The sequence below is a fragment of the Anarrhichthys ocellatus genome, unplaced genomic scaffold (assembly GCF_004355925.1).
Source record: "Anarrhichthys ocellatus isolate YVR2014 unplaced genomic scaffold, GSC_Weel_1.0 scaffold1, whole genome shotgun sequence".
Lineage (NCBI taxonomy): Eukaryota > Metazoa > Chordata > Actinopteri > Perciformes > Anarhichadidae > Anarrhichthys > Anarrhichthys ocellatus.
Window position 1 is genome coordinate 6,306,223 of NW_022280031.1, and position 12,576 is coordinate 6,318,798.

Consider the following 12,576-nt stretch of genomic DNA (forward strand, 5'->3'; position numbering starts at 1 on the left):
AGAATCCCGTCAACGCGGACGGATGGAGGTTTAAACCAACCTGGTTTAAAGCCCTCGCGCCCAGACAGAGTACACACATCAGATCAGAGATGTAGGTCTACCAGTGCAAATAGCACCTACAGACACAACCCAAACCCATCTCATAAAAAGTTAGCTTTAAAAACAATGAAAGCTATTTTGTTTCTTTAATCATCAATTTTACTCATTATTTTGCTGACATAGAAAAATCAACAGAATCAGTGTTGATTCAGATTGACTCAAAAGCTAAATTTTTGAAATGCTTTAATGTCGAACAATGGTTTAACTACTTCTGATTTTATTTATGTTTTCTGTAAACTAGAGTTGCCATTTTGTCTCTTTCTGTATGATTTGCCATTGATGGTTGCATCTGATGCGTTTCTGTCCTCACTTTTGGATGCATGACGTTCAATGATGCCAATCTGTATTTATAAATCTTCATAGTTTACATATCCAATATACGAACGGAAAACTATTTGTTTTTTTTTTTGCCAGAAATGGACAAGATAGCAATATAGATACTTAATTATCTAATTTTCACAACAGGGACATCAATTGCAAGTGGTTGTTGCTGATTTTTCCTGTGTTAAATTTAAATTTTAAATTATACCAAGACCTCTCTGACAGCTTCAACAGAAATTATAATATACTCACAAATACCACAGTGTATCAGACTGAGTATAGTACAGGTAATGCTATCATTTCGTCCATCCCCTTTAGATGCAGCAGTCTTACATGCAGTGGATTATAGGTCTTGAGGCAAAAAGGCCAACTATATACTTAATCACTGTTGAATGAGGTTATAGCCATATGTTCTCTGTATAAAATCATCATGAACAAAGAGCACCTTTAATGATCAGTAGGAATAAAAAAACAAGTTTAATCTCACGCACAATGGAAAAAATGTATGATCAAGATGTATTGTTCTACATACTACATTTAATTAAGGAGTGCTTATGTGAGATTATTCAAAGCAATAATTGCCTCATGCCAAGAGAGAAACTTGGCAACTCAGTAAACAATAAGTACCAAGGGAGAGAATGAATAGCTGACTAATAGGAGACACTGCTGTGTCAGTGGGACTGACTTAGCTCTATCCTGTTCCGTAAAAGTCATGCAGGGTAATTGGTTAAGTCTGCGTAATCTGCAGTTAATGGTATATCTAATGGTCTGATACGAGCTATGTTTTTATTTAGCTAAACAAAACATTAAGAAACTGACAAATGAACGAGCAGATTGACCTTCACAACATGTGTTTCCACAGCAGAGTTAAGTTTTACTTTAATTGGAACAGGCTGTTATGAACACAACAAATAACAGCGACCCACACCTGTTGATTCGATCATTTAGGTCAAGAGACAGCGTTGCATTTGCAGTTGGTTGGTGATGCGGAAAGAAACCGTGGAAAATGCCTGCCTCTGCGTGTACACTCAAAGCATCAACATATGCTAAATTGACTTTGAGCCTGGTCGGCAAAGATGAAACCGTCTGCGTGACAAATCTATTTGTTTGTCTGTGTGTGCAGATATAAAACAACCTGAGGACCATCATCAGCAGTAGTGCTTCATGTGAAGCCTTGATGTTTCACTCTGAATCTCACACACATGCTTGGCACAAAGAAAAGGCAAGCTATGTCCCCACGCAGAGGATGATGACATGTCAGAGGTCCTCACTGTAGACGCTATTCTGTTTGGGCTCTTGGTCTTTTCTGGCATCCTGGGAAACATCTTGGTCATCCATGTGGTGAGAACATATGTTAAGACTTTTATCTGTTGATTGAGCTGAATGTCATGGATTGTTCTCAGTCTGTCTTGCTTATACCCTCAGGTGTTTCAGTCAGCCGTTGAGAGTCCATCTCGGAGACTCCCTCCCTCTGACACTATTTTGGTGCACCTGTCAGTGGCCAACCTGCTGACCTCACTTTTCCGCACTGTGCCCATCTTTGTGTCAGACCTGGGCTTGGATGTGTCTCTGTCTCCGGTCTGGTGCCGAATCTTCATGCTGCTGTGGGTGTGGTGGCGAGCTGTGGGCTGTTGGGTGACCCTAGCACTTAGCGTCTTCCACTGCACCACCCTGAGGCGACAGCACATGGCCTCTGGACCTCTGGCACAGCAGAGGGAGAGACGGCGGATTTGGATTGTTCTGGGACTGGTGTGGGGGGCAAACCTGGCCTTCTCAATTCCAGCTCTTGTATATAGCACTCATGTGCATGGCAACGCCACTGTGGAGCTGATGGTGATCAGCTGCACCACCAGGCCACTCCTGGGCTGTGTCTGGGAGTTCCCCTCCAACCAACAGGGCTCAGCCTTCGCATCCTCTTCGCTCGCACTTAATGAGGTGTTGCCACTGGTGCTGATGGTTTGCACCAACCTGGCCACACTTCATGCTCTGGCAAAACACATCCGAGCTGTTGCCTCAGGGGTCGAGTCAGTAGAACCCCACAGGGAGCTGGACAAACACGTGTCCACTGAACGCAAAGCAGCTCATGTAATCATGTCGCTGGTGTCGCTCTTCGTGGTCTGCTGGGTGCTACAGGTTGCTGCGGTGACGTACTACAACCATGATGGGGGACACCACGCTGAAGGGCTGCTGACTGTGGCCCACTTCTCTGCCTCGCTGTTTGTAGGATTCAGTCCCATGGTGGTGGCCCTGGGACACGGTAAGCTGAGGAAGAGGATCCTGAGTATGATCCTGATGTGGTCTGTTCCTAAATGCCACAAGGAGGACACTGAAGAGGGGGTTAAGTCCCCAGAGACTAAAGGAAAGAGGGGAAAACAAACTGTTTTCATTGTTCAAAAAGAGAGGACGGTCATAAAAGTGAAGGAGAAAGCTCAAGCAGACAAGTGATGGGAGCAAAGTGTGACTGCATTGATACATAAGTACTGAAAAAATATTGAAATGTCTACCAAAAATATTCATGGATGTATCATCCATTTTAATCAGAGGCACGGTACTGCATGTTTCCTTTGGACAGCACTGTATTATTTGAGCTATTTGAGCTATTTAATGCAAGTCAAAGTGAAACACAGTATGTTGGCTAAGTCAGAAATCATTACAGTGTAATCAAGCAGGTGATTTGGTTTCTTTTATTGTTGAAACTATTTTACTCAATCCAATGTATCATTGCTTCTTTGTTGTTTCTTTTGAGCTGAGATGTATTCTAATGATTCTTTGAGCTTCAGCCAATATCAGGTACAATGTCTCAATATGCTTAACAGTCTAGAATAAAATCGAATCATCAAAGAAAAACTCTTCAAAAACATGTAGCACAAAAACAAGAGAAACCTTGGAAGAGGTAAGAGTTGCTATGAGGTTTCTTTTACGGAGTGTTTATTTGCACCTGTATTCCATGAGAAGCCTATTTTTTACACTTATTTAACTTATTATTTGCTGTTTTTTCAATTTTTATTTTCCCTTTTCAGTCGCAGTTTTGTTTAGTAAAAATATAGATAGCCTACAGTAGGCTATGTGTGTTGGGGTCTGGTGCAAATAGCATTGTTGGCTACATTTGAGTTTGCATTTGATGCAAATCCTTCTTCCCTAAATGACCTTTTAGCACGTTGCCTTTCCGTCCTTTCAGTCCAACCACAGTCACACACTCATTTAGGGAGGTTTACAGAGAGAAACATAATATATGCAATCCTATAACCACAAGCCTCCTTTAATTTTTTTTTTTAGTGATAAAGATGATAGTTAATGATTAACAGTATTGTGTGAGCTGCATAGGGGATCTGTCAGTAAGAGAGTGTAGACTTGACGAAAGAACGCAGCCGCCGGTGGCCAACTGCCAGAACAGCAGGTGACATTGCAATGAAGATGATGTTGGCAAAACGTGCAATGACCAGAAGAAACTCTGCAGAGGAGCCCCTGTTGTAGTTGAAATAGTTGACAGAGATAATGCTGGTTCCCCATGATGCTATGAAGAGCATTATGAGAGTGAGAATCACCTGGAGAACACACAGAACACAATGAATTAGGGAAGGGAAACAAGTGAAATATGTGAAATATGTTCACTTTGACGCCAATAAAAATGTAAAACAATTGATATGTTTGTCTGACTATGTCCATAAATTAAGTCTCAAGTCTGCTTTAGATGAAACATTTTAATTAGCTATTCGCTACTCAACTTCATGATGAACATGGTGTTAGTGAGCTCTTCACAACCAAAAAACCTCCCCCTTCCACCCTTGTCTTCCTCACCTTGGCTGCTCGTCTCTCAGCAGGCACCCGCTTTATGACAGGTCCATCTTCCGCTGAACTCTGCACCCTGCTGTGGGTGTAGAGTGTGTAGAGGGAGCCCAGGTTGGTAAAGGCCATTAGGATTATGGGGATAGTTTCATGGATCACCATCGATGTGGTTGCATAGGCCAGACCGCTGTAGATGGAGGGAAAGTTCCACACACAGCCCAGCAGGGGGCGCGTTGTGCTGCTCACCAGCATCAGGGTCTGAGAGAGGAGGAGGAAGGTGGAGGAGTGGAGGAGGAAGAGGGTGGAACAAACATTTAGTCAACAATCTACGGAGAGGAATTCTCTCCATATCAAAAGGAAAGTCTACTTCTGACACAGCATTATTACACTATATTGCTAATCTACATTATTTGAGTACTTTCCGCAATATTATTTTTCTCACCACAGAACATTTCTCTAAATTTTAAGGGACAATCACATTGTTTTTGCAAGTTTTAACTCCTTAAAATACAATGTAACAATTTTACTCACAATTTTCTGAAAGCCTTTTTTACAGACAGTTTAATTTAATAGGTCTGCACTATTTTTTGGGGGGAACATTTTTACATTATCGTTTGGTAATGCAGCTTCTTTGTCAAGTCAGCATTAAATAACCTGATATCACTTATCTAATTTCATTAAGATAACATAACTTTAACAAAAACAAATGCAAACTTGTTTACTGTGATGGGTTAATGAAGGCAGGTTTTAAAAGTAGCATGGTGCACAAAATGACTAGAGGTGATGTAAAGTACATGAATTGCAGAGAATAGGCTGAAAGGCTTTACCTCTGTGGTGTTCACGTCCCCATTAGTGGAAAAGATATGAGCAGGAATGGAGTAAACAAAGTTGAGAAGCCAGATGAGGGCCAGAATCAGCAGTAGGGTCTTAGGAAGGCCCTGGGGCCCGTTACGGGTCCCCATAGGAGTCACACGCCTCAATGTCTGGAGGTGGAACGCACTGAGGAAGAGCGTTGACCACACATTGACCGATCGCAGCCACACCCAGACACCCATGAGGACCTGACACCACTCTTTGGAAGAGTACAGCTGTAAAAGAAAGAGACCGGTGCATATTAACACATTTCCTCACTAATATTCGGTACTCAAACTAATCTCCTGGAGATACAAAGAGGTCTCTTTCATCAATTTACTTAAAAAAAAAAATGTACACTCAATAAATTAACATAACCTTTGAACTAACGAAAGGGTCACCCCTTTGTGTGTTGGCAATCTTAAAAAAACATTGATCTTTAAGACAACATACCTCGAGTCCGATGTCTGAGATGACAAGCGGTATGTTCCTCATCACAGACACTAGCAGGTTAGAGAGTGCCATGTTAATGATGATGATGTCCGAGTTACGTCCCCCAACATGGTCCGTTATTACACTCTTACCAATCACCCCAATAACGGTGGAATTACCCAGGATGCCCAGAATCACCAGGAAGATGTAAAAAGCAGTTTGCACAGGGGACACAGGGACACGAAGTCCCATTCCCACAAGCATCGTCTCTCCATCCTCCACCATGGGGTAGGTCATTGCAGCCACTTTCTCAACAACCTTGAAGTTTTAACAGCGAGTGTAAAATCTTTAAGCATGTTTCATCTTCATTTTAATGTACGTCAGATAAATATAATTCAGTTTCCATCCTCCAGCATGCTGCCAACATGTCATGCACCAGTAGGTTAACCCCAGTGGTATTTGGTGCTTCTTGTTCTTTGCAGATGCAGTCAGATAACTTAAGACACTCCTCTTGGAGCCAATGAAAGAAGATGATCCTACCTGTGTCATCACGACAAAAAACTGACATCAAAGGTGTCGCTGTGCTACGGTCGGGTGAGATAATCCCTATTCGGCCGTCAGAAAGCCCAAAAGCAACACAATGTTTATGCCATAGGGATCTTGAGGCGCGGGGCTAATGAACCACAGGAGATTAATCAGCTTACCTGAAGGAAATGTGCTTCCTTTGCAACTTGATTCGTTTCCCCATCATCCTCTGGGAAGTGAAAGCCTTTTTGATTGTGTGCATATATGTTTGTGCTTGTGTGTGTTTTCAGCAATTTGATAGCACAATGTAACTTATGTTTTGACCCTATGTCACCAGGTCAGAGATGGGCGCCAATAAATACTAAAACCCTAATAACATAAGTTCCTTCCCTAAAATTAATAATTTTACCTTTAAATCAGTTTTTTAACAGTAAATCAAACCATGGTGTCCCTCCCCTTCACATTTAACATTCACAAACCACTATGGTCACTAATTCAAGTGGTCACTAACGTATAAGGATTACACCCCTATTCGTCAAATGAACTAGCAAATCAAATCTGGCTAAATTTGCTCTAAGGCTAGATGTGCTCCTGTCAGGGTATCCAGTCAAAGTATATGATTCTCGCTTGGGGTGCGACAGGTTCTGCGTTCATATGCTGTACAACCCCCCATTTGTTGCAAACTGCTTCAGCAATTGTGACAAGGAAGTAGTTCACGCACAAGCTTTTTTTAACAAACATAAAGTATTTAAACTAAAATCTGTAAGATCAGTGACAACAACCATTAAAGCAATGTATGGATGTATGTGCTGTCAAGGTGCAAAAGGAAAACAATGGGGGAAAACATACATTATATCCAACAATTAGTTTGCCTTTCTTCAATGTTACAGTGAATGATTTCAGTTGGTTGTGCAAGACATTCAGCAGAACCTTAAACAGCATCTGAGTTTGGTGTTGCCCGTCCTTTTATTGTCACTGCTGCATAAATATAAAAGACACCAATGACTTTACTAATATTCGTACTAATAACACAAATTAGATTGGAATGTGCCATTCATTGTAATTTGATGATCCTATAAAATATGTTTTTTGTTTGATCCATTTCATTCTGTCTGTGCAGGTTAAATGTATTTCATGAACAGGTTTGTGTGTGCTCAAGTGAAGTTATAAAATATAATGGACCATAACATCTAATTATGCAAAAAAAGTAATTTATGTCACATAACAAGAAGACATGAAGCTCATTTATTCAGTCGGCAATTTCTGATTGCAGCCAACCGCCACTAGATGACCCCATAAACAAGCAAATAGTAAAGAGGAAAAAACATTTTAATACAAAATGTAACATTTTACCAGACAAACCTCTTCACTATTTCAGTAGCATATAAAATAAAATACAAAACAAGTAATTCGAAAAACATATCTACTAATCATGCTAATCTTGTTTTATTTCAGGCGTATAGATATATAGATAGATAGATAGAGATAGATAGAGATAGATAGAGATAGAGATATATATATATATATATATATATATATAAAAACTTTGAATACTTGCAAGGAGGCGAGAACAGTTTTATACAATTTCAAGCAAATACACCCATAGTTATGTAACATTACATTGTAAGAGTAAGCTATAATCATAATGATGAATAATAATTGCATACTTTGCAGCCACTTATGTTCCTGTCAGACTAACTGAATGTCGGAAACTAAATATCGGAAGAAATGTGTGGTGCTGTCAAATTTATGATAAAGATGAATAATTATGTCCACTTTTTCTCAGCCATTGTGAGAACGGAGAGCTGGGGTTATGTGATAAAGCCTTTTCTGTCACCATAATTCATTCCAAGATGAAAATTTTAACTAGATAATAATAATAATCATGATGTTCATAATAATATTCAGTCCTGCGCAAGTAATCTAGTTCATCAAGCACTCAAAATGCTCGACTTCACCAACTTTTTTGCTCCAGCTGCCTGATTGCAGCAGACTGTGGTCGTTAACCCCAATGCCTGGAATCTATCAGAGAGAAGAGACAGACAAATGGGAAATTACACTTCCTCTAATGAACCAAACCCGCTATTTCTGAACATAATTGCAGAAAAAAAAAAAAAGCAGATAATAATATTCAGCTGAGCAAACCTGTGCGCCTCTCTGCAGTGCAGCACAACCCGTCTCCTCGGCCCGAGCTGTAGACCGGGGACACACACACTCGACTGTTTGGTGCAAGGTGCTTGAGACGTGTTGAACGAGAGGTAGGAGGCAGGTAGACATAGGACGTAGAAGGCTTTATGCTGTGGGAGCTTTCTGTCTCCCAGCTCAGCCAGTAGCCTTTCAAACCTTCCTGATGGGCCTGCCACGCTACCTGAATCTCATGACGCTCCACCAGGCTCAACTGAAGGTCGGCCAGAGCTGGCAGAGATGCTGCCGGGATAAAAAACAAAGAGGAAAGCAAAAGAAAGATTTTGCTTTTGAAAGAACAGACTGCTCAAGTGAGACTGAGTAGGAGTTATTCACAAATGTGCCTTTAACAGAAGAAAACTAAATTATCATGAAAGATCTTGAACTGAAAGACACAAACTCAATTTTGTGCACACAGACATCATATCATGGTATACAAACCTCAAACTGAAAACGTACCCTCTTGAGTGCATGCCCTTACAGTCATGGCGCTTTCTTTTCCATTCACATGCAGAGCGCTGACTGTGACCAGGTACTGAGTGCCCGGCTCCAGGCCGGTCAGTACGGTAGAGTTCTGCTGGCTGGGTAATGTCATAGTGTGGACATCCCCGCTTGGAATAGCTCCATACTCCACAGTATATCTCTGGACTCGAGCCAGTTGGAGGGGACCCCAGCTCACACGGATCTGACGAGGGCCAGAGTCTGACACGGAGACCACTGCCGGGCTTAGAACATCTGAGGGGAGATGAGGCAGAAAGGGGACAAGAGACACAGGTGAGATGGTGACTAGCTGCAGCACATTAAGGTTCATCATCATAGATTCAGGTCTTTACACAGATTGCTGTGCAGCACCTGATAGACAAGTCAGATGTAATGCGTGATGATACAATTTAGCAAATCAAATAATAATACAAACTTTAAATGTTAGACAGGTAACAGAAAAAAAATGCCTAGAAACAAATCATCAACCCTCTTTAACACACACTCTGCCTGTTGAATGACTGGGTCTCCAGTTTTGTGATATATACATCTACCAGAAAAATGGAAGTTGAAACACCTACAATTCAATAACAAGTGTGTTTTTGAAATGCATTACAGGATTATAAAAACACATGTAATTAAATGGGGAATCCGCTTTAAATCCTCTCACCAGGAAGTGTGGTGAAGTTAACATAAAGTGTGTTAAACAGCTTCTGGTTGGACTCTGGGCGGAGGGCAGCTGTGTAGGTGGTATCAGGTTGCAGGTTGGTCACCTCTACCAAGCTAGAGTCACCTGGCAGATTGAGTCTAGTTTCATTGTCCGTTTTCCACATAGGGTTGTACCAGAGCTCATAGTAACCGCTGTCTGTGCTCAGAACAGGACGCCACTGCAGCACAGCACTGTGGGATGTCAAGTGAACCACATGCAGTCGTTCAGCACGAATAATTTCTATAGATAAGACAAGATGAGAAGAAAGAGGGGGAGGAGAATTGGAGAGGAAAAGTGAGATAAAATATAGAAACTGGATAATTCTGTGGTTCAAAATCCCCTTTTCTTTCTAAAATAAGCTGTTGAGTATCTTCCATGGAACTAGATATTCTACTGTGCTAAATCTTATATTTCAAACACACACACACACATACACATACTGATAATGGCGTCCCTCAGTTCCTCTGTGATGATGTCTATGTTATCTATGTCCACCGAGTAGAGGTGAGACTCCAGTGGAGGTGTCACTGCACGTTTTAACACCTGGTAGTTGCCATGTACTGTAGAAATAGCTAAAACAGAAACTCCCTGCGCCTTCAGCTTAGACATCGGCTCGTCCACGTCTCCAGGCTGCACACCATCAGTCAGCCACAGCAGTATCTTTGGCACGTTCTCGTCTGTCTTTGTCAGAAGCCGCTGGGCCACCCTGAGCGCCGCCTCTGTATTGGTGTCTCCCTGCAGCTGGCTGACACTCTGCAGCGCTTTCTGCAGACTTTCCTGATTGTTGTGGTCATCCAGGTCGAACTCCAGGTTAGGGTTTGTGCCCACCTGCAGCAGCCCGACTCTTACGTGCCCACGGCCCAATGAGAAGGGGCGAAGCAGCTCGGTGGCGAAGAGCAACAGGCGAAAGAACTCGTAGTTCGCTACACTTCCTGAAGAGTCCAGCAGAAGGAGAATATCCCCTTCACAGCAGTTTAACTCTGTGCACAACAGAAGGAAAAACAGGAGGGTCATTTCAATATGTGGTCATTCTTGTTTTGATTGACAGGTTTATTAGTTACCATATTTTAAATATATGCTATCATACAGTTTTCAAACCTGCTTTATATGAAAACAAGCTGTCGACACAAAATTGGCATATTATCACCTGTATGTTGATATAGCGTACTTGTTAGCAAACAGTTACACATTATTTACCCATCCAGAAGAGTAACAAAAGCACTCATTTGGAGTCATGTTTCTGGCCAGCTGGCGAATATTAATCCAGTATTCACTCTCCTTTATAGCTCTTTGGCTGCAAAATGCTTCTTTATGCTCACCAGCTAGTCGCTAACTTTGTCTGCTGTAGGGATCTGGATAATGTAAAGTGTTTTGAGATTAGATTACATTAGTTCGATTTATTTCAAACATGTAACAAATAATACGAAAACAAGAAAAAACTATACAATGAAGAGTAAAGCAAATTCAAAATACACTAAATATTCTAAATAAACTAAATAGATAAATAATGATAGATAGATTTCCCTCTTTATTTATAGCCCCTGTCTCTGTCTGAGTCCATTTTTTGTACCTTGCCATGTAGTAAATAATTTATTGCTTTGTACATAGTCTGTGCAGTATTAAATTCTACCAGATCCATGGTGGAATAGCATGTGACTTGAAACAGCATGTGCGATATCCTACATTGTTTACTATCTCCATAACTCTTTTTGGTAGTATGCATAATAGGTGCCGGAAAACCCAAACAAAGAGCTGAAAGACACTAAATCTACAGAGTCAGGTAATAATGTTACCAAAAGCAATCACTTTTTGCAACCACTTTTGTTTCTCTGAAAAGTACATTTGATCCATTAATATATTGGTAATAGCAGCTATAAAGTAGAGCTTCAATTCTCTCCTTTTTAGACATTGGACTAAGACAGAGACGGGCAACTTTTTAATTAATGTTTAACATGGAATTTTCAGAGAACATGGTCACTTATTAGGTGCCTACGCTCAAAGATACTCGAAACGGTTGACAGTGATGAATCCTCCCATAGTGATTATATTAATATCTCAGTCATACAACACTGATTTAAGGTATCTTAGGCTCATCTTATTAATGTCACAGATGCCATTGCTGTACTTGTGGAAGCATTACTATAAAGAATGAAAGGCAAAAACAGGGATATGAAATGTTTTGTTTGCTTGTTTCATAATTCTTAAATCCTGAGAACAATCTGCTCAAACGCTATCAAAATAATTCAGACAAACGTTGCATTGAGAAAACTTTCAATGTAGATAAAACAGAGGATTTCTGATAGCCCGCAATAAAGAGAATTGGGTCACGTTAGTTAATTTATCATATGAAACCAGAGTGAGATTGCCATTAAATCAGTGACAACCCCTCCCCCCACCAAAACAAAGCAGTGCTGAGCAAAGAAGAGGAAAAAGATATTCCCACATTTTCAGATCTCTTCACTTGAAGGAACACATACTGTTTCCTCATCTTCACCTTTCATTATATCTCAGAAGCCATTCTGCTCCATTTTGACATCCGTGTCTTAGTAGACTAATTTTCAATGGCAAGAATCAATTCTAGCTGCAAGCACCTTCCTGCACAATCAGATGTCCAATACATTTGGTGACTCGCTCAACTGTTCCACCTGAAAAGGGTCTTCAATAATCCTGCTCACTGCATGTGACTTTTGGTACATTTTGTGCCTGTAGTTTTGAGACATTGGTCTTACCTGTTTTAAAAAACTAAACACTGACATTCAGTCTTAGAATAATCTGAATCTCAGGGTCATTTTAAAATGTGTGTGCTATATGAGAATGAATTCAACACGAATAGATTCATTCCTAATTGTCCCCTATACATAATGTACACATTTGCTTTATTGGTTCACTTCTACCACATCGTTCACTCTTTTCCATTTGCAGCTCCTCCGCAGAACACACCCATTATTTTATTGCAGCAGTGGTCCGTGATCATTAAAATTTTATAGAGAGGCAGAAAATAAAGCAGCAGGAAAATAAACAAGGAGGGAGGAAATGAGGAAGAACAGCGCAATCAGGCAAACCAACATCTTAACAAAACACAGATAACTTACAAAGAGTGCAACAGAAGAGATGTACATGAGGTGAAACCTCTGCGGACATTTATATATATATATATATATATATATATATATATATATATATATATA

The 12,576-nt window shown here is 40.6% G+C and overlaps 3 protein-coding genes across 3 annotated transcripts in view; 1 reads left to right on the forward strand and 2 right to left on the reverse strand.

The window, feature by feature from the left end:
- Nucleotides 1–1,632: 1,632 nt before the first annotated feature.
- On the forward strand, nucleotides 1,633–2,999 carry ora4 (olfactory receptor class A related 4). Its single transcript, XM_031877211.1, has 2 exons — nucleotides 1,633–1,761; nucleotides 1,846–2,999. The coding sequence occupies exons 1-2, from the start codon at nucleotides 1,675–1,677 to the stop codon at nucleotides 2,863–2,865; spliced, it is 1,107 nt and encodes a 368-aa protein (XP_031733071.1). The 5' UTR covers nucleotides 1,633–1,674; the 3' UTR covers nucleotides 2,866–2,999.
- Nucleotides 3,000–3,752: 753 nt separating this feature from the next.
- On the reverse strand, nucleotides 3,753–5,754 carry ora3.1 (olfactory receptor class A related 3, tandem duplicate 1). The gene is made up of 4 exons (XM_031878208.1): nucleotides 5,512–5,754; nucleotides 5,034–5,294; nucleotides 4,219–4,464; nucleotides 3,753–3,965 (listed from the first exon to the last, which is right to left on the reverse strand). Exons 1-4 carry the CDS (start codon nucleotides 5,752–5,754, stop codon nucleotides 3,753–3,755), a joined length of 963 nt encoding a protein of 320 aa, XP_031734068.1.
- Nucleotides 5,755–7,581: 1,827 nt separating this feature from the next.
- Nucleotides 7,582–12,576, reverse strand: part of LOC116399139 (von Willebrand factor A domain-containing protein 1) — a 7,985-nt gene continuing 2,990 nt past the window's right edge. Inside the window, exons 2-6 of the mRNA XM_031876098.1 lie at nucleotides 9,829–10,368; nucleotides 9,350–9,628; nucleotides 8,659–8,934; nucleotides 8,161–8,442; nucleotides 7,582–8,037 (exon numbers count right to left, since the gene is read on the reverse strand). Of these exons, the coding sequence (XP_031731958.1) occupies nucleotides 8,018–8,037; nucleotides 8,161–8,442; nucleotides 8,659–8,934; nucleotides 9,350–9,628; nucleotides 9,829–10,368 (1,397 nt within the window). The 3' untranslated portion in view covers nucleotides 7,582–8,017. The remainder of the gene's footprint in view (nucleotides 8,038–8,160; nucleotides 8,443–8,658; nucleotides 8,935–9,349; nucleotides 9,629–9,828; nucleotides 10,369–12,576) is intronic.